The sequence below is a fragment of the Balaenoptera musculus genome, chromosome 8, assembly GCF_009873245.2.
Source record: "Balaenoptera musculus isolate JJ_BM4_2016_0621 chromosome 8, mBalMus1.pri.v3, whole genome shotgun sequence".
In the NCBI taxonomy this organism is placed as follows: Eukaryota; Metazoa; Chordata; class Mammalia; order Artiodactyla; family Balaenopteridae; genus Balaenoptera; species Balaenoptera musculus.
Genome location: NC_045792.1, coordinates 56,770,104 through 56,792,445, shown reverse-complemented (window position 1 = coordinate 56,792,445; position 22,342 = coordinate 56,770,104). Strand labels below are relative to the sequence as shown.

The 22,342-nt window shown below is 37.0% G+C and overlaps 1 protein-coding gene across 1 annotated transcript in view; it reads right to left on the bottom strand.

Moving 5' to 3' along the window:
* Positions 1-4,611: 4,611 nt before the first annotated feature.
* Positions 4,612-22,342, bottom strand: part of PGM2L1 (phosphoglucomutase 2 like 1) — a 75,312-nt gene continuing 57,581 nt past the window's right edge. The window contains exons 6-14 of the mRNA XM_036861830.1: positions 21,669-21,862; positions 20,625-20,814; positions 19,979-20,076; positions 19,093-19,273; positions 16,955-17,048; positions 16,168-16,297; positions 15,746-15,935; positions 11,959-12,092; positions 4,612-10,209 (exon numbers count right to left, since the gene is read on the bottom strand). Of these exons, the coding sequence (XP_036717725.1) occupies positions 10,107-10,209; positions 11,959-12,092; positions 15,746-15,935; positions 16,168-16,297; positions 16,955-17,048; positions 19,093-19,273; positions 19,979-20,076; positions 20,625-20,814; positions 21,669-21,862 (1,314 nt within the window). The 3' untranslated portion in view covers positions 4,612-10,106. The remainder of the gene's footprint in view (positions 10,210-11,958; positions 12,093-15,745; positions 15,936-16,167; positions 16,298-16,954; positions 17,049-19,092; positions 19,274-19,978; positions 20,077-20,624; positions 20,815-21,668; positions 21,863-22,342) is intronic.

The window sequence follows — 22,342 nt, the reverse complement described above, 5'->3', positions numbered from 1 at the left end:
GCTTCAGAGTGATAGTTGGAACTTCGGGCATTTCACCCAGAAAAAGTGCGTAAAATCGGAAATGCTGTTGGCTGAGATCAGAAACCTATTATCTAGCCTCCGCAGGATGCTTCTTCCTGTGTTCTTTTTGCTGTCTGCTGTGTCTGCAAGGTCTTTTCTCTTTTCTCTACCTGACAAGCTCCTGCTCTTCCTTCAAGGCTCCACTCTAGTCCCAGCAATTCTTTAGAGCCCTTCCTGGATCCAGCACAGATGCCCCTCTATTCCTGCACCATTCTATGCTTACCTCTACTACTGCACTTCTATTGCATCATAATTGCTTTTGTCTTCTTAAAGATGTGGGTTACATCTTAGCAACTTTTTATTCACTGTCCTGCTCCTGGTAGGTTACTAAATATTTGTACAGAAGGAGAAAGGGACTACCAGTCAGGAGACCTGAGTATTAAGTCCCAGGTTTGCCCCTGAACTGCTTTGTGACTCAGGGGATCACTTCTCTTTTCTGGACCTTAGTTTACTCCTGATTACAAGGAGGGAGGACTCCTTATGGCTGAAGACTAAGATTCACTGAATGAATTTTAACCAGGTCATGGGGGAGAAAGCAGCAGATTGGGAAGAAGATGAGTTGGGTTCTGCAGAAAGCCACTCTGTGGACTCAAAGTGGATCTCCAACCTGACCCTCAGGCTTTCCTCACTGTAAAGAGAGATGCTTGCATTGAATTTGGGTTCCTTCCAGGGCAGAGGTTCTGAGTTTGTTTCACGGGACACAGATCCCTATCCACCGGGGGAAGCATGCATATGTGGGAATGCCAAACAACTGGAAAAAACGCTGATCCAGTTACTGTTTTATTTTTTTCCGCCCTTGCTCCCTGCTCACCTGAGAATAAATCTCTTCTACCCCTCCCCCAGTCCAGCTTTCCTGATTTAGCCTCAGGTTGGTTTCCACCCCACCTCTCCTGGTATTATATTAATTTTGGACCCAGCTCTTTGAAAATTGTCCATGGGGGTGATCAGGAAGGTGAGGGGGATCTAAAAAACAGGTCACACACCGGTCAGAATGGCCATCATCAAAAAATCTACAAACAATAAATGCTGGAGAGGGTGTGGAGAAAAGGGAACCCTCTTGCACTGTTGGTGGGAATGTAAATTGATACAGCCACTATGGAGAACAGTGTGGAGGTTCCTTAAAAAACTAAAAATAGAACTACCATACGACCCAGCAATCCCACTACTGGGCATATACCCTGAGAAAACCATAATTCAAACAGAGTCATGTACCACAATGTTCATTGCAGCTCTATTTACAATAGCCAGGACATGGAAGCAACCTAAGTGTCCATCAACAGATGAATGGATAAAGAAGATGTGGCACATATATACAATGGAATATTACTCAGCCATAAAAAGAAACGAAATGGAGTTCTTTGTAGTGAGGTGGATGGACCTAGAATCTGTTATACAGAGTGAAGTAAGTCAGAAAGAGAAAAACAAACACTGTATGCTAACACATATATATGGAATCTAAAAAACAAACAAAAAAATGGTCATGAAGAACCTAGGGGCAGGACAGGAATAAAGACACAGACATAGAGAATGGACGTGAGGACACGGGAAGGGGGAAGGGGAAGCTGGGACAAAGTGAGACAGTGGCATGGACATATATACACTGCCAAATGTAAAACAGATAGCTAGTGGGAAGCAGCCGCATAGCACAGGGAGATCAGCTCGGTGCTTTGTGACCACCTAGAGGGGTGGGATAGGGAGGGTGGGAGGGAAGGAGACGCAAGAGGGAAGAGATATGGGGATATATGTATATGTATAACTGATTCACTTTGTTATAAAGCAGAAACTAACACACCATTGTAAAGCAATTATACTCCAATAAAGATGTTAAAAAAAAACAACAACAGGTCACACAAGGAACAGTTGCTGAATTATGCATATTTAGACTGAGGAGAAAAGTCTTTGAGTGACAAGGAAATGGATTTTTGTGTAACATTGAGTTTCCAAGTGCAGCCAAAGAGTAGAAGTTTCAGGAGGCAGATTTCAGCTGAACACAATAAAGAACTCTCTACTGGCCTTTCTTTCAAAGGGAACAACTTGTCTTGGCAAGTTGTCACTGGAGAGGTTCAAATATATATCCTCATTTGGTAGTCATATTGCAGAAAATGATGAGATTGGATAAGATGACCTTTAAGGTTCTTTCCAGTGGTGGCTTCTCTCATACGTCCCCCATCCCCACCATCCTCTCTTGGAGACTTTCTGTTTAAACCTTCCCGTGACTCTCATTACCTGCTGATTGAAGTCCAAGCTCCACAGCGCAGCACACAGGGCCCTCTCCCACCTCTCCGCTCTCATCCCTACTCCCAATGTCGCAAGACCGAACTACTCATGGTTCTCTGCACACTAGTGCTGTCTTCTGTGCTTAAGATGTCCCCCCTCTTCCTTTGCTGAGCTTTTGCTTCTTCTCCAACACTCCCTCTGCACTGTAGCGGATGTTTGTCACCTTTTGTCTGCACAATTTCCAATTGGTCAATCAACTTCCTCTCACTATCTTGATGGAAGGGTAACTGCAGTGCCCTGTCTCCTGCTACCATTCAGAAGGAAGGTGAGGGGGTCAAATCTCTCTCTCTTTTTTTTAAATAAATTTATTTATTTATTTATTTTTGACTGGGTTGGGTCTTCGTTGCTGCATGTGGGCTTTCTGTAGTTGTGGCGAGTGGGGTTTACTCTTTGTTGTGGTGTGTGGGCTTCTCATTGTGGTGAGCACAGGCTCTGGGCATGCGGGCTTCAGTGGTTGTGGCACACGGGCTCAGTAGTTGTGGCTCGCGGGTTCTAGAGCACAGGCTCAGTAGTTGTGGCGCATGGGCTTAGTTGCTCCGTGGCATGTGGGATCCTCCCGGACCAGGGCTCGAACCCGTGTCCCCTGCATTGGCAGGTGGATTCTTAACCACTGCGCCACCAGGGAAGCCCAGGGGGTCAAATCTTTCCCTTATCAGGCTCTAGTTTCAGCTAGGAGGCAGGCATGTGACGAAAGTCCAGCCCACTGGGGCTTCTCTCCAGGTACTTTGAATCCAAAGACATCAGGAAAAGACAAAGGTGATCTGGTGGTGTGAGGGTGGTGGGAACAGTGTCCCAAACAGGCTGTTCCAGCAGTAACCAGGTTGCTGTGTCCTTTCTCCTACTTCTTAGCCTTCTGCAGTGCTCTTGGTTCCTACCTATTTCCAGGTCAATAAATATTTATAAAATGAATGAATGAAGCAGAGGGATAAAGGTCAAAGACTTAATTTAAGCAAACTACATGCAATACTGGACCATTTAATGATTAGAACCAGAGGTAAAGAAAGGGAAATAAACAGGAGAATGGTCACATCACTACAGCAATGAGGAAGTGCTAGTTTGGGGAAGACAGGGAGGAAGAATGGGGAATAAACATCTTTATTATAATCCCTCCTCCAAGATATCTCCATTTATATACACATGAACTCTTCTCCCTTGGGGATAACAGTTCTATTATTATTTTAGGTGGGATTAGCTTCTTGGTCCCTGTTTTAGGTGGGTCTCAGACCAATGGCCTTGCCCTTACCTTCAGAGACTGATAAATTTAAAGAACTTGTCAAATAGCACATATCCAGTGGCAGGAGAAATCAAAGATGACTTGGAGGTTTCAAACCAGGAAGATACCGGGCCAGGAAAGCAGGAAGAAAATGCTGAGCTCGAGATCTCAGGAGGACATGGGTAGAGATGACCCAGAGGCAGCAAGGAGTAGGTGTTGCCTGAATGAGATGTTGATTAATGGGTTTATAAATCTCTAAAGCTGGTGGTATCACTGCTGCATATTTCTCATCATGTGCAACTCTGTGCATATGCAGAATCAGTGCAGAATTTAGTGCTTTTCTTCTGCAGGCAGAAACATGAGATGGGTTCATTCATTCAATAAACATTTACTGGGCACCTACTATGGTGCCATGCACTGTTCTAGGCAGCGGTAAAGTAGTGAAAAAGCTACACTCATGGAGACTATGGAGTCAGGTAATACTACTACTTAAATTTATTTGTTATACTGTTTATGTGCTATGAACAACAATAAAATGGAGGAAGCGGGAGGGATGGGATTAGCACGGTTCCCAGAACATTCCATGCATAAGGTGATAAAATGACCTTGTAGAATGTTACTCTCACTCATCTTACCTTTAAGCCTGATCAGAGGAAGGCAGGCAGTGGAGACCAGGACTACAGGGTCCTAACAACCCTGGAAACTAATTCCAGGACCACCACTCTATCACAGCTATATAGTTACTTCTTTGAGAGATTTCCAAACCTTTAACTTTTTATTATGTTAGCTGATGCTAACATGGGCAGACAAATTAGGTCAACTGAAGGAGAGAAGGAGAAAAATAAGGTGGAAAGAACTTTAATGTTAGTCCTTTCTTCTGGGACTGCTGATGAACCAATCAAGAAATATTTACTAAGTAATGCGCTGTAATATTCATTTAGGGTCAAAGTAGCTTCTAGGGTATGCCATGTATATATATCAAGAATGTGTTCAGTCTGGATAGCCAACTTTATAAACTACACAGTATCTAAGATAATAAAAATTACACAGAAACTCATGCCTATGAAGAGACCTGTTTATTACTGATAACACTTCATTTGGCTAAAACCACACGAAAACCACACACACAAATACTTAAATGCAAATTCTCATAGGCAGTACTTATGATACACCCTGGTGTTTTTGTAAGGAAAAACGAGACAATGTTGACAGAAACTATTAAAACAAGGGCACAATTTTGAACTACTGCTACACAAAAAAATAAATAATTCTTAACTGCATATATTTTATCTGGCATATTCAAGGATGTATACAAAGTTTGTTTTAGCCTATAACACAAGGCCTCATCATATACAGATGCAACTCTTGTTTGAGTGGTTCTTGTAAGATATATGATGAATCATAACACTGGACAAAAATATACCAAACAGTATCAAATTAGTTGTGACTCACTTGGAAAGCAGCCCTAGCAGGCTCATAATGGCAATAATACTAGTGATATTAAGTCTACACAGACACTCTCTTAGCCTTCTTGGCCAACATCTTGCTTTGAGTGTAAAACACTAGGCATTACATACAATTTCGAAATAGGAATATGCTCTTCTCTCTCCAAAGAAACAGGGTATTTAAGGGTGTGCATGCTTAATAAACTTCAGTACTGAGAATTGTTTTAAAAGCTGAATCAGAAAAGTAATGTTTTCGATTGTTTCCTAAACTATTTGTTTCTTTAAAATAAAATCCCATAATTCCTATTGTCACCCATTAAGTACTCTACAACAGGTACTATACTAGGTGGTGTGGAGGTGAAAAAATAATAAACCATGATCCTTGCTCTCAGGGAGCTGATAGTCAGGTGCTCCTTCTTAGTCAGGGAATGCCAAAGAATTAAAGAGAACAAACTGGCCAACACCTCTGACTATATTATAAGGTTCAGTGGTAACATAACTGTTTCAGGTCACTTCAATTTGGCATTAATACTTTCAAAAGTCAGCTTCTAAAGGGAATATCCTTGGTATGTGTTATGTTTATATTTCTCACACTAGAGTCAGTGTGGTACCCCCAGGGATATGCAGCAACTGAGGGAGGGTGGGGGGAGAAAACTGAGAGCCCATGTGATAAACACGGTGCCTCCTTCTGGCAGCACCAGTTTCCATGAAGATTGAAGGAATCATTTTTATACTAAAACAGTTTTATTATGGAGAATGCAAAATTCACTTACATTTTTAAGACAGAACACGAAATTTCATGAGTGGCAGGCTGCTTCTGACTTTGCTCTCAGGCCCCTTCCCCTACACATTCATGCTCCTCTGCTTGAGGATTATGCTGGTGGAAAAATTCGAGAGGCAAACTTTAGATATGTCACTTTGCCCTTATCTTGGTCACTTTACTCACTCTTCTATGTTCTCTTTTTTAAGTACACAATCGTGAATTAACAAAGAGATGTCTTAATGAATGTAACAGTATGGTGAATATTTTAAAGTAACCAATGGTAAACACTAACTTTGTTTCAAACCGGGAGTAAAATCAGGCTGTGTAAAGAGTCAGACAATGAGAGATTCTCTTCTTTCCACTTAGTCTTCTTATGGCTTAGGGTAAGATGCTTTGAGGGACAAATGTGAAAAAAGATTATCTCGGATCTTGTGCTTTGGATGCCCAAAGTACAAGGAAACCTGAAATAAAATGCTAGATCAATTGACCATTCATTTAGGTTAGTATGACTCTTTCTTCATCAGTTTCTAGAGCAATCTCAGAAAACAAGTGAATTGTAAAAGGCCATAATAAATTAATATATAGTAGTATCCAGACAAACCAAAAAAGGTTATGCAATAGATTTAAAATTACTTCTTACAATGTCTTAAATATTCTCACAATAATAACAAAATAACCCGAAGTCCATAAACAAAAACAGCTTAGGAATAAGTTTAAAGCATTCTGAATGAATACAGTTAAGATCACTTATCAGTGAGGTAACAGGACAACAGCTTTTCACAGTAACAAAATGTGGGAGGGCACCTAGGGAAAGAGGGAGGTAGAGAGAAAAAAGCATAAAACAAATTTATCCAGGCAGAATTTGGATTTTTCAAGCATCACAAACACCAGTGGAAAACATCTAAGAGAAATACCAATAGCAGCAGTTTGTAGAACAACTTCTCCATTAAACTCCAGCTAATATCTCTGTTGCATCAATTCCAGAAGCAACCTGCTTAAGAAATAGGAGGTCTATTCCCTGTATAAAGATATTCCAAAGCATCCAACCTCTTAGAACCTTCTGTCTGCTGAAGTTACAACATCCAAATAACAATAATTTATATTTAAAACAAACCTCTGAACTATCCTATAATGCTATACATTCTTCAAGATGAACAAAATTGTGTTCAAGTCTCACTTAATTTGCAGGTTAAATTAAGCAGGTCTTTATACAATGAATAAAGACTGCACTCATGCATCTACTATTCAACATACACAAAAACTATCTTGTGAGCTAAATTCTTCTAGGTATGGAGTGAAACTGAAATGTTACTTTCAGTGCTCTTTATGACATCATCTTTGTTCCAACCTGAGATTAAAAAAAAAAAAAGTATTGGAAGGAACCTTAAAAAGCCATTTAGTATACCCCTTTAATATTAAAATGTTTAATTTTATTAAAAAAAAATCCTTATTCCCTCTTATTCTGTCCTTGATGGAGATGGAGAACAGTCTGTCATATTATCAGACTTCCTACTTTGAATTCTTCAATAAATGATTCAATTAATAACTCAAGAGTTATTAAACTATCTCAACAGCTCTCTCCCCTCCAGAGTTAAATGATCTTAATCCTTTCAACTATTTCTCATGGATTTTATTTCCCAATCTATATTTCATTCCTTTTTATTTCTGCTATATCCTCCCCTCCCCAGTTCCCATATGATCCTAAAATACAACATCCTAGCAGGAACTGAATCAGTAAGAGAGGTACTTTTCCTCACCTCCTCAAAGGCCTCCCTGGTCTCTCTTTAGTGGTCACTAATAAAGGAAAACAAAAGCATCACTATCTGCTCATCATAATAACAAGTAAACACACGTAAACAACTTGCCCACAGCCAGTTCACTCCCCACTTTTTGGGTGATAAGTTTGCTCTTCACACAAAGCATTTCCTGTGCCACCTTACTGACCTTTCTATTGTTATTTCTACTGTTTATTTCCAGTGCTTTGATCTTGCCCCATTAATTCTTTCCTTTTCCCCAAAGCTCTAGAAAATACCAGTTTTGATCTACACACTCAATGAGAATGCATTCATTTCCATGATATTATTCATAAACAAAAAGATAAACAATGTAGATCCTAAGGCTGAGACCTACCGGCCAGTACTTCTGTTTCTCTTGGTTGGCTGGGGCTACTGAATTTATTCTGTTAGGCAAGTGTACACCCACTATGTCAAGTTCTTGTTAAATATCATGCTTAGACAGACTTGAGAGCTTGGCTAGAATCAAATAATTCCCTCAATCTATACACTTCAGGAACATTTGTAAAATTTCGTTAATTTTAACTTTGGATTTTTAAATTTTTGAGATAAGAATCCAAGCCTTAATGACTTTTCACCTTGATTAAGATGACTCAAGTGTTGCATTATATTAAAGCACTCAAAACTGTTCTATTTATAATAGAATGACAGTATGACACAACTTTAGTGATTATGAATGAGCTATTGTATCACTTTAGCTCAACTTTGTTCTTCAGTCACTGAAACACAGATACTAAAACCCAATATACATATTTTTCATATATATATATGTAGCATTGTTCATACCACTTTGTAGAATATAGGCCATTTCCTAAATTACAATCTACATTCCCAAAAACAAATAAAGCAAAAAATTCTACACATTTCTTCTTTAGTGCAAAGCCTTTGGAAACAAACTCATTCAGAAATAGTGCTCTACATTTAGCTCTATTATCTACAGTCACACAAGACTCAGCTACAAGAAAGTAAGGAAGGAACAAATTAACAATAGTGGCAATACAAAATTTGAAAATCACATCTGGATTATCTGGATTCAACCAAATGTTAGCTGATAGCTGCAATAAACCAAACCATGATTTAATAAATATTCTAGTCAGTTCAAATTTTATATTATTATTATTATTTAGGAAATAAATTCTCTCATACTAGTTATCGCCCATAGGCAATTTGTTTAGTATAATTACGTACATCCAAGGCCTCATTATTGTTACCTCTTAACTATACCACATGTACTAAGTACTCTGTGAGCTATATAGGACAGGATACAATTTAAGAAGATTAAACAACACTTCTCTATTAACTCTTTTTTAGAAGATGCAGAATCAACTAAAAGTGACCTTCCAAAAAAATTTTTTTTCCACACTAAAAAAGATAAATAGTACTCCTGTGATCAGAAATTCTACAGAAGTCAGCAAGATGTTAGGATAAACTGGACTTTAGTTTTAAAACATGTAGTTTTAGCGTTTCATAAGATCTAAAATCTGGATGTTTTATTTCTTAGTAAAATGAGCATTACTTCATGTGATAAAGAAATGAATATACTTGTAAAATGTAATTTAAAGGTTAGGCTTTTAAATAAATTCACAGCTCCTTTCTTAGTTTGGATATTTTTCTTTACTTAGAGGTTGTGATAACTGACACAATTCTAACATGAAGATCCTTAACTACAGTTACACTGAGCCTGCTTTTATTGAGATTTTTACTTACATTCATAACACTTTTAAATCAACAAACCTATTTGATATAGAGGGGAAGCATCTATATAGTTTGGAAGATTTTCTTTAACTGTCTGCAAATTAACTGATTAAATTATATTCAATGCAAGAACACTATTTCAATTCAAACCATGCCTTGAGAAGGCACTGAGAAATTGACAAGAACCAAGCCACTAGGAGTGTTGCCACTACTGTTTTATGTTCGGTAAATGTCAGAATTTTAAATAAATACAATAAATTTACACTGCACCAAGAGCACCTGAAACAAAGGTGCTGAAACCACATATTGTAACATCTGTTCTAAGCTAGAAATGCTAAATACCTCATTTCAAATACTCTAATTTGTAAGTTAATACCTGTGATATAACAATGACACTTCTCCACAGTATACTGGGAACAGTGCCATTTTCTTGCCAATTTTATGGATTAATTTCCTTAACTAACTCTACAGTTATATAGCATTTATCTGCCTTAAAAAAAAAACCCGTGCTATACACAATTACAAGAATATGGAACTAAGCTTAATCACACTTTAATAAGAAAACTCAAATTTGTATTGTTTTGTTTCTGTTGAAGGAAGAACGACGTGTTACCATAATACTTTTAATGTAATGACTTTTGTTCAAGATTATGAAAAAATTTGAATCATTTCTCTCCAGACCATTTCATTTCAAATGTATACAGTTTGTTTAGTCAGCCAACCAAAAAGAAAGAAAATAAAAGGAAAAAGATACTCGGCCAGATGAGACAGAGAGAGAATGCTAACTCGAGTTCAATGCATGGAATTCTTGGTTGTTCTGTTCCATGGGCCAGTGCAAAGCAATGATGTACTGGTGAACACTACACAGAACGCCACGTCAGTCCATTTTTACTGGGCTCAAGAAAATTCTCAATCAAAGCTTCAATGAGTTTCTTCAGTTCCTCTTCTAGTAAGGCAGTGTCACTGAGGGAAAAGGTTAAGAGTTTTGAAGTTCTTTATTTTCATAGCCTTAAAATTTGTTTCAGTTGTTATAACTTTTTAAGAGGGCATATACCTGATGGGATGATTAAAACAACTGGTAAACGAAAGAGAAATTCCCTCAGTTTAAACAAAAAAAACAAAACAAAACAAGACCAAAGGTGGGAAGAGGGGAATCACACACACGGAAAACACCATTATCACAAACTGAAATTGAACTGCATTAAAAGGAGTTCCTTGGTACATGAAACATGGATGAGTTATAGTATATCTAAAGATTTGTCCTGAATCAGATAATTTAATGGCTTAGAACTCCAATATCAGGTATTAGGATAAAATGGCTTCCTGAAATACTTTGAAGAATACCCCGTACAGATTATTATGGGATGATACAGCGTATCTTTCAGGTAGTAGAGAAAGAGATGTGACTAAAAAAATGAGATGCTTAAAAAATAGCAAGTATTCCCGTCAAAGTTATCACCTGGAGAGGTGCCACTGCCCAAAACATTTCTAGGAACGCCTCTTTAAAACTGCCTTCACAGTCATTTTACAAGCTACACAACAAATCAATTTTTATTACTTTAATAATCAACCTTCATTCTTAGCCAAAGATAGCATTATTCAATATGTTTTACTTCACACTCTGCTCTGAATGACTTCAGGAGGTCATTTTCTTCCCCCAAAGGAAATAAAATCTGCTCCTCAACGCAAAGATTAGGGAAACAGTAAATAATGTAACTTGGGCTCTGAAGCCAATTCCAAAAAAAATCTCCTTCCCAAATATATATTGATCAATGACAACCTTATAGGAGATACTACTTATGAAAGTTTAAAAAGTTTAAATACCCTCTGAATATATTATTAAAGTCAAGTTAATTTAGTCACAATTCATACTCCTAAAAGGATATTAATTGGCCAGATTAAGTCAAATCATGTTACATGTAGAAAATGAGAATTTGGCAATAAACAAACTACTTGTTGATCAATTCTTTATGTTCATCATTTAATAGTTAAAGCTCAGAGAGCCTTCCCAAGAATATAAATTCACTAAAAAATTAAAATTCAGTTCCCAAATAATGCAGCCTCTTTGGAAAACAGTCTGGCAGTTCCTCAAAAAGCTAAACATAGAACTACCATATGACTCAGCAATTCTACTCCATATATATATATGATACATACCCAAGTGAAATGAAAATATACATCCACACAAAAACTTGAACACAAACATTTAGAGCACCATTATTCATAATAGCCAAAATGTGGAAATAACCCAAATGTCCATCCTCTGATAAACGGATAAAAAAATATGGTATATACATACAGTGGAATATCATTGAGCCATGATAACAAATTTTTTAAAAAAGGAATAAAGTACTGATTCATGCTAACATGGATGAACCTTGAAAACATTATGCTAAGTAAAGATGCCAGTCACTAAGGACCACATACTGTATGATTCCATTTACATGAAATGTCCAGAAGAAGCAAATCTATAATGACAAATAGTAGATCGGTGGTTGCCTAGGGCTGGGAAGGAGGGGAGTGGAGAGTGACTGCGAATGGGTATGCGGCTTCTTTCTGAGGTGATGAAAATGTTCTAAACTTGATTAGAGTGATGTTTCCACAACTCTGAATATACTAAAAAACATTGTTGTATACTTTAAATGGCTGAATGTAAATTACACCTCAATAAAGCTTATATATATATATAATATTTAAAAAGTCAATTCTCACCTCTGGTCAGGTGACGCACACATCTCTGCATAATACTTTATCTTTGGTTCTGTCCCACTTGTCCGAAGAGTAGCAACACAGCCATTTTGAAAAGTAAATGTAATCATTTGGCTGTTTTTACTCACAGGCAGCACCTATGCACAAATGCAACAACAGCTCAATTACACTTGGTACCTTTCTTTTCAAGAGTTGTAAAATACATTCCACTTATATGACGTGTGTAAAGTAGCAAAATTCATAGAAAGATAAAGTAGGAGGGTGGTTGCCAAGGGCTAGCAGGAGGGGGAAATGGAGACTTGTTTAATGGGTATAGAGTTTCAGTTTAGCAAGATGAAAAAGTTCTGGAGATCTGTTGCACAACAATGTGAATATGGTTAACACTACTGAACTGTACTCTTAAAAATCGTTAAGATGGTAAATTTTATGTGTTTTTTTTAACTGCAATTAAAATTTTAAAAATATTTTTAAAAGAACTGTAAAATACAAAAGATTACATGCATAATAATTCATAGCTGTACCATTTACTAAACATTTATAATTGTACAGGCACTGGATTATATACCTTACACACATGATCTCCAGGCCTCAACAATAATCCTGCAAAGTAAATATTACTGCCAATTTACAAACAAGGCTGAAAGAGAATAAATGACCTGTTCAAGGTAATCAGCTAAGTGGCAGAGCAAGAAGTTGAAGCCAGGTCTATCTGTACCAAAGTCCAAACTGCCTCTACGTTTGCAAAGTGCTTTAGAATTTCAAAGCACTTTCACAGATAGTTTATCAGTAGTCTCCAAAGCAGAGTACACATATCCTAGAGGACAGGCAAAATAACCCACTGGGGTGCAAAATACATATGTATTTTTTTTTACCTAAAAGTTAAAACATGAAATGAAGCTTTAATGACATTAAATATATGGATTAACACTGGTACTCTTCCTGGATCACAAATCAGTCTGTGAAGGTATCTCGAGGGACCCATGGGGGTTGTACTAGGGCAGAAGGGTTGACAGTGGTGCCTTCCCTCAGGTGTAGCGAGCCTGGTCCTCTCCGTGAGATCCCTCTCTCAGTCAGTGGTACTACTAGTTGCTTAAGACAGAGACCTTCCTTCCCTCTTTTCCCCTCACAGGTCATCAACTAGCAAGTCTTGTCAATTCTATCCTTTATTTAACTCAATTTTGTCTGGCTCTCTCCATCACTACTGCTACCATATTACATTCAGGCTCCCATCATCTCTCATCTGGATTACTGAAACAGCATACTAACTGATCTCCCTGCCTGGAAGTCTGCCCCTCTCTAACCCACTCACTATACAGGCCATTCTTCTTTGCACTCCACACTACAGCTGTAGAGAACTCCTTGTGGTTCTTTGAAAGAAAACATGCCTTCTCACCTCCAGACATAGCGCTTGCTGCTCCCTTTGCCTGAAACATCCTCTGTTCCTCCCACGTCTGGATAACTCCTACCCAGACTCTAGAACTCAGCTCACAGAAGTCCTCTGCAAAGCCTTCTGTAAGCCCCTCAAATCTGAGTAAGGGTCTTTCCTATGCTCTTCCATGGCACCCTTATGTACCCCCGGTAGCCCTTATCATTTTGTAAAGTAATCACTGTTTACTTGACCATTTCCCCCCTAGACTCCTGAGTGTAGAAACAGTGCCTTTGTCATTAATGTATTGCCAGTGTGCCTGTGCCTGTAGCACAGAAGGGTTTTAATAAATGCCTGTTGAACACACAGTTAATGCCAATCTGAAGATGGAGAAGAAAGAACTCAGGAAGTCTTTGACAGTCACTGTGTGTGACCTTAGGGGATTAACAAATATCTACACTATGAGTCTTACAAAACTGTTGTAAGCATCAGTGGAGAATAGATAGGAAAGCACTTTGAATAACAAATATCAAAAACTTTAAAGGGATTCAAGAGGAAAAAAGCATCACACCAAGAACTATTCTAACCACAGCAACATTAGAGAAATAAAAAGAAGCAAAAAATTTGGTTCTTTTCAATTAGTTTACAAAGATGGAAAAATAGATACACACATATGTGCACACAGAATAACAACTGAGAACCAATTTTTGTTGACTGGATGAAAATACACAAAGGGAATATGGGTAGTATTCTACATAAAAGGCTTGCAGATTTCCCAAAATATATTATGTGCCTAGAAGCTTGAGACATCAGAAATTATAAATAGAAATTTAGGCTAATAATTGTAATCATAACAATAACAAAATAAATATAATCAGCAATCTATAGGGCTTTTAAATATTAGTTGAGCACCCACTATGTAGGCAGGAGCTTTGACAGGCATAAAGCTATGTTAGAAATGGATCTGCCATGAACAAGACAATGATAACATATGATAGAAAGTGATAAATGACAAGAGGAAGGCACAATATATAATGAAACCTCAGGAGGACGATATCGGATTATGGGACCTGGAGGGTATGTGGAGGAGGTGACATTGGCATGAAGTCTTAAAATGGCTAAAGTGTGGATCTGCAGCAGTAGGAAGAAAAGGTAGACTGAGGAAAAAGCCTGAGCAAAAATAGAAAAAAAATTTTTAATGTATATATGTAAGAAACTATAAGTTATTCCATTTGGCTGGAGGTATAGGGAATAAAGTTGAAAAGGGAAGTTAAAACTAGAAAGATGAATAGCTTTGAAATTATAAGTATTTATTTATTTATTTATTTTTAGGTGCTAAGATGATTAGGTAAAACATTAAATTTTTTTAAAATTTTAATTTTATTTTAAAAATTTTTTTGAAATATAGTTGATCTACAATGTGTGTTAGTTTCAGGTATACAGCTATATATATATATATATATTCTTTTTTAGATTCTTTTCCATTATAAGTTATTACAAGACATTGAGTGTAGTTCCCTGTGCTATACAGTAGGTCCTTTTTGGTTATCTATTTTATATATAGTAGTGTGTATATATATATATATATATATATATTCTTTTTAATAAATTTATTTATTTTATTTATTTACTTTTGGCTGCCTTGGGTCTTTGTTGCTGCACGCAGCCCTTCTCTAGTTGCGGCGAGCGGGGGCTACTCTTCATTGTGGTGCGTGGGCTTCTCATTGTGGTAGTTTCTCTTGTTGCAGAGCACGGGCTCTAGGCTCCCGGGCTTCAGTAGTTGCGGCACGAGGGCTCAGTAGTTGTGGCTTGCGGGCTCTAGAGCGCAGGCTCAGTAGTTGTGGCGCAAGGGCTTAGTTGCTCCGCGGCATGTAGGATCTTCCCGGACCAGGGCTCGAACCCGTGTCCCCTGCATTGGCAGGCGGATTCTTAACCACTGCACCACCAGGGAAGCCCCTAGTAGTGTGTATATTTTAATTCCAAACTCCTAATTAATCCCTCCCCTGCTTCCCCTTTCGTAACCAAAAGTTTGTTTTCTATGCCTGTGAGTCTGTTTCTGTTTTGTAATATGCTCATTTGCATAATTTTTTTAGATTCCACATATAAGTGATATCATATGATAAAATTATGGGCTTTTAGACTTCATTTTCAACATTATTTAGCATCATCACACCTTTCCCCTCCCTCCCTTTCTCTTTCTGTCTCTCTCATTCTCCTTCCCGCTCCCCACCCACAAGGGTAGCATACACTTGGGGGAGTGATGAGGACAGGATGGGAGTCAGAGCCAGTTGGTGAACTTACAACTGCTCTGGAGAAAAACAATGGACCCTAGTTTCAAGAAACTCACAGGCTTGACCTTCAACTATTTTACTGTAGTGTGAATTATTACAAATTGTTGAAAATTAAAAAAAAATAGGTACTTACTGATTTCTTATTAGGCTGGCTGCTATCATATCCAGTGGTAACATCTCGTATATGCAATATGGCAAATGTCCCACAAAACTTTGGGTATTCTTTTGGAGAATCAAAATTGCGAAGTCTTTCAAATATACTTTTGATGGTAGTTGGATCATAACACAAGAAATACGAAGTTTTTGAAATATGATAACCATATCTGCACAGAGATTTAAAGTGTTAAAATCAGATTTCAACTCACTCTTTAGAAAAGTATGTATTAAAGATAAGCCTATTACAGTGTTACGTAGAAAGTGGCAGTCCTTAATGCAGACAATTTTAGTACTTTTTAAAAAGGAATGACTATTCCTCAAAAATAAATTTAGAAGGTTAAAAGTAGCACCAAAAAAATAAAAAAATTAGAACGTGAAATTCCTAATAGTAGAACTTACTTTTCATAAACGTTAATCAGTTGTTGTTTCAATGTTATATTCATGGTTTCCAGGTAAGATGCCATCTCAGCAACAACAACGGCTGCACTCACTCCATCCTTATCCAAAACTGAAGTTCCACACAGAAAACCTAAGAATTAAAAACATCTTTAAAAAGAAGGAAAATATAAGCCTATATATAATTTCAATAGTTTTACATTTCTTCAGAAGGACCAATGAATTTAAAAACCTAGTAGTAGGGCTTCCCTGGTGGCGCAGTGGTTGAGAATCTGCCTGCCAATGCAGGGGACATGGGTTCGAGCCCTGGTCTGGGAAGATCCCACATGCCATGGAGCAACTAGGCCCGTGAGCCACAACTACTGAGCCTGCGCGTCTGGAGCCTGTGCTCCGCAACAAGAGAGGCCGCTATAGTGAGATGCCTGCGCACCGCGATGAAGAGTGGCCCCTGCTCGCTGCAACTGGAGAAAGCCCTCACACAGAAACGAAGACCCAACACAGCCATAAGTAAATAAATAAATAAATAAAATAATAATAATAATAATTAAAAAAAAAAAAAACCTAGTAGTAAATGAAACCCACCGATACTGAAGGTATTTAGGGGACCCTTAAGGTCTTTTTTTTTTTCTTTTCCTGATGAGAAATGTATCTACACATTTCGGATTTCTCGGTGGTTTTTTTTTAACTCAAAATGCAAAACCAGATGACAAAAACTCCTCTGTTCAGAATTAACTATATTTTAAAAAATGCTCTCATTCAAATTTCAAATATTTTAATATTTACTACATACCAATAGACTCTTCAAATGCAAAAAGGACTTCTTTCCCATCTTCCAGGAGGTCTTTTATCCTACTTCCAATCCATTTAAAACCTGGTAACGTTTCCTGAAATGCAGAGGAGGCCATTCTAGTTAAGTGACTCTCTCATAAAAATACATATTAGAGAAAACCTGTCACTAAATGCACATAACACTTCCATAATGATCTTCTGTTATGGTTTTCACCACAAAGATTTATACAGTGGTAAACATATAGCCATAAAGGGCATGGATACACACACTGTCGTGACTGATGACCTACCATTTTATCGAGCACAGAAATAGGTGATGTAATCCACCAAATATAATCCAATAAGTGGTGATGCATATAGTCACAAAGTAACATAAATACACACATATATTATGATCATCTGCTATTTATCAAGCACTGTAACAGCTGCTTTACATTATTATCTTTTTTAATGCTCACAAAAACTCTGTTGCTGAAACAGAGGCTCAGAGGTTCAGTAAATTTGTCCAAGATTACATTGCATATAAGAGACGGAGCCAGAATTCAATTATACTGCTTCTTAGAAACTGTCCTTTAAGCTGTATTATAAACACTAATATAAAAGTGCCTATGAAGGTTTTAATTTAGTCCATCTGCGTAATCAAAGGCATTAAAGCTTTTTAATGATGCACTTTTAACATCACAACATATACTAGAACCAAGTGTACTTTTACCATAACAGCATGGTCCAAATAAAACCATCAAGAGGGGTTTCCCTGGTGGCGCAGTGGTTGAGAATCTGCCTGCCGATGCAGGGGACACGGGTTCGAGCCCTGGTCTGGGAAGATCCCACATGCCGCGGAGCAACTGGGCCCGTGAGCCACAACTACTGAGCCTGCGCGCGTCTGGAGCCTGTGCTCCGCAACAAGAGAGGCCACGATAGTGAGAGGCCCGCGCACCGCGATGAAGAGTGGCCCCCGCTTGCTGCAACTGGAGAAAGCCCTCACACAGAAATGAAGACCCAACACAGCCAAAAATAAATAAATAAATAAATAATAATAATAAAAAAAAAACCCCATCAAGAAAGTGACGAAGTCCTTCTTTGGAAATTAGGACTTTTCATCAGATGAGCTACTGTTCATTTTAAAGACATGAACTCTTTTAGAGTCAATAGAAAGGGAATGTAATACACAGTGACTCTGGAGCTCTCCATTACTAATTTAAGATTTCTCATTCACCTCTCTACCTCCTCACTGGAAAATAAAAAACCCCAAAAATCTCTGCAGCACCCCACCTCCAACAAAAACAAGGAGGCACATTTATAAATAGGTCTTTAGAATCATGTTCTTTTTTCTCTTTTGTGCTCATTATACATTTTTCTTCCTACCAGGAAAAGGTTAACATTAGAGTAATTCAGAATTTTAGGTTTGAATAAATTTTCAATTTCTTCTATTTTGCTATTTGTATTTTAGAAAGCCAGAGACTGGAAGTTCTATTTCATTAAGGAAGGTTCAATTTTCTTTTAGTTAGCCAATTAGTGTTAAGACCTGTAGCTTGATCGTGGCTCAAGAAAAATGCCCAGAGGTGACTTTTTCACCGATATTTGGCAAAGTTGGCAGAGTAAAAGTAACTTAATTGGCATTAGTCCCAGTAGCTATAAAAGTGGTCAGTTTAACTGCCCGAGGCTCACAAAGGTTAGTGATCTGTGCTGAGAGAGAGTCATTATTTGTTTTTTGGATGTAGAATCAATGGGTCTTAATTTGCAATCTAGGAGACTACTTAAAGTTTCTTAAGACTGAACTTGAAGAGCCTAAACAAGTAGTCAATGACACCTACAATTTTTTGGAGTGGAGTTTATGTGATTGATGAGGTCACTCGGAGCCAGATTTTCTTGGTATGAAAGCCAGATACTGTTGTATAGAATAGTAAGCATTAAGGCAATTTCTAAAGAACGTCCTATCTTAGTTTCAGAAACTCACATACAGGATGAATTTGGCTCAAGGTTACTAAACAATCAAAAAGATTAAGAAAGTGTTAACAGAATTAGAAAAAAAGAGGGAATTAGAAATGAAATCAATAAAAGTCAGTTTTGGTGGGAAGATGGCTTTAATTTATAGAAATATGTTTAGAAAAGGAGCACACAGATATTGTCTATTCTTACTTCAAAGTGAAATCCTTCTTTTAGTGCAATTGCCTTCAAAATTTTGGAAGAGACTGTGGTGGCTAACATATAAATGTTCTTCACATCAGCATTTCTTGATTTATTTTTCTTCCAGCAATCAAACATCCACCACCCAAACAAAGCTGCCAACTCATTCCCTGTGAAAACTTTCCAATCACCACTGTAGAGAGAATGAAAATTCAAGTCAAGACCTTTATAACTTCTCATTAAAACTCCTTGACCCCAGGACCTACAAATTACCATCATTCACATAGGAAAACCCAAAAACTACTGTATGGGATTTTTGAGAAAACATTTACTACTACTTCTCTAACTGACCAGGGAGAGCTTAGGGTAGGAATGGCAGCAAAGTACTTTGAAAAATTATTATGCTGTTACTTTAATTTTCTTACTTAATGAGAAATATGTTATAATATGATGTCCTTTTTATGTAAAGACATTTGTCACCACATTATAATGGCAAAAATACACAGCAACCAAAAGGACCATGATTAGGAAATGATTACAGTGATAAAGCAATCTGTTGGGATACTATGCCAGTTTAAAAATGAATATTTTAAACAATATTTAAGGACAGAGAAAAATGCTCACAGTACAATATTAAGTGGAAATAATCAAGATACAAAACTATATATAGTATGATTACAATTTTATAAAAAACAAATACATCTTAAATATTTGAATAGAGAAAACATAGGAAGGAAATGTCAAAATATCAACCTAGGTGGTTATCTCTGGATAGTAGGCTTACGGGAGATTTATTTTCTTATTTTTTTTTTATTATTTCCAATGAGCCTATAAGACTTAAAATCAAAAACTGTTTTTCAAAGTTTAAGCTTTTAATCAAATAAGAGGTTCTACTTACTTCTCCTGAAGTTCTGCCACTGCCAGTCGGTCTGCATCAGGATCTGTGGCTAGCACTATCCGGGCATTTTCTTTCTCTGCCAGTCTCAAAGAAAGTTCCTGAAATGGTGACCCAAAAAGCTGGATTGCACTGAAGATGTTAAGTTCAATGTAATATTCCTAAATGTAGGCACTATGTTAGTGATATGAATTTTAGAAGGAATATAGTTTGGCTAAATTTTTTTTTTTACTTTATTTTACTGAAGTATAGTTGATTTACAATGTTGTGTTGATGTCTGCTGTACAGCAAAGTGATTCAGTTATACATATATATACATTCTTTTTCATATTCTTTTCCATTATGGTTTATCACAGGATATTGAATATAGTCCCCTGTGCTATACAGTAGGACCTTGTTATTTATCCATTCTATATATAATAGTTTGCATCTGCTAATCTAGTTTGGCTAAATTTAAAATAAGCCTAGAAGTAGGGATATCCACCATAGAGATTTCAAACAAAACAGAATATATGGCTCTAATATAATTTAAAAGATGTAAACTAAAGTGGTTTTTGCTTTTGTAAGTAATCTTTGAATTGTCAAAGAGTTCTAGCTATATGATAAAGTTTAATACACTAATAATAATTTAAATATAGAAAAAATATACCAGCACAGATTCTCCTTCTTCAGGATTTGGGCATTTAACAGTAGAAAAGTCTGGATCAGGATCTTTTTGTTCTGGTACTGGAATTGGAGGCTTAAAACCAAATACTTGAAAAGCCAACTGCACATAGTCATGTCCGACTCCATGAAAAGATGTATGTACAAATTTCAAGGTGGTCTTTGAGTTTAATTCCCTGTAAAGGAAAATATCATTCAGTCAATATCATAAAACTCACTACTTGTGGTATAATTAAAATAATCTAGAGAAAAAGCTAAAATTTATTTTGCTAGGATACGGAAAATATATTCAATAAGCCATGATATTTTCTAAAAATAGTGTTAGCTATTTATGGAATAGTTACAGAAATATGGAAATAGGTAAGGAAAAATCAAATTTTAGAGGAAATTTCCTTACCTTATATAGAGTGAATACATCTCTTCAGCTATAATTTTTAACAGCTTTATTGAGAGGTAATTAATACACTATAAATTCATCCATCTATAGTATACAATTGAATGGCTTTCACTATATTCACAGAGTTGTTCGACCATTACCATAATCAATTTTAGAACATTCTCATTACCCACCAAAAAACTCCATACCTCATAGCCACCACACCCTAATCCTCCCATTTTTCCCAGCCATAGGTAACCACTAAATACACTTTCTGTTTCTATCTCTATAGATTTGCCTACACTGGACATTTCATATCAATATAACCATACAACATGTGGTCCTTTGTGACTGGCTTCCTTCACTTAGCCTATTTTTAAAGTTTATCCATGTTGTAGTATGCAACAGTACTTTATTTCTTTTCACTGCTGAATAGTATTTCATTGTATGGATATACTACATTTTATTTATCCATTCATCAGCTAATGAGTATTTGAATGTTTGTGTTATTTCTACTTTTTAACTATTATGAATAGTAGTATTTAGTGATAATTTTAATATAATGAATAGTCAACACATTTTTATCCCTATTGCTTTCTCTTATTTGTTAATCTTATGCTAAGGTAATATTAACCTATATTCCCACTTGGATACCTGTGAAAACAGATCTTTTTCAGATCTTCCATGTATCTCCTACAAATGTCCTGCAGAGGATCTCTCTTCAGTGGGCTGGTATCCACTAAATTATCATTCCAGGAACCATTCCAGGGTTCCACACATTCTTCTATACATTTCAGAATTTCTTTATCATGAGGAGATGTGATCTGAGCACCATTTTCCCAATAAACCTAGATGACAGGTAAACACAGCTATAATTACTTGAAATGTTGGCCATATGTTTTCTTAGCTACAGCAGAGATATTTGACTTTAAAAAGAAGCATACCTGGACTTCCCTGGTGGTGCAGTGGTTAAGAATCGCCTGCCAATGCAGGGGACACGGGTTCAAGCCCTGGTCTGGGAAGATCCCACATGCCACGGAGCAACTAAGCCCATGCACAACAACTACTGAGCCTGTGCTCTAGAGCCCGTGAGCCATAACTACTGAGCCCTCGTGCCACAACTACTGAAGCCTGTGCACCTAGAGCCCATGCTCCACAACAAGTGAGGCTACCACAATGAGAAGCCCACACGCAGCAACAAAGACTCAACGCAGCCAAAAATAAATAAATAAATAAATTTTTTTTTTTTAAAAAAAGAAGCATACCAAATTAATCAAGTAGAAAATGACAACACTGGACTAACTTAATAAACACCTAAGGATATTGAT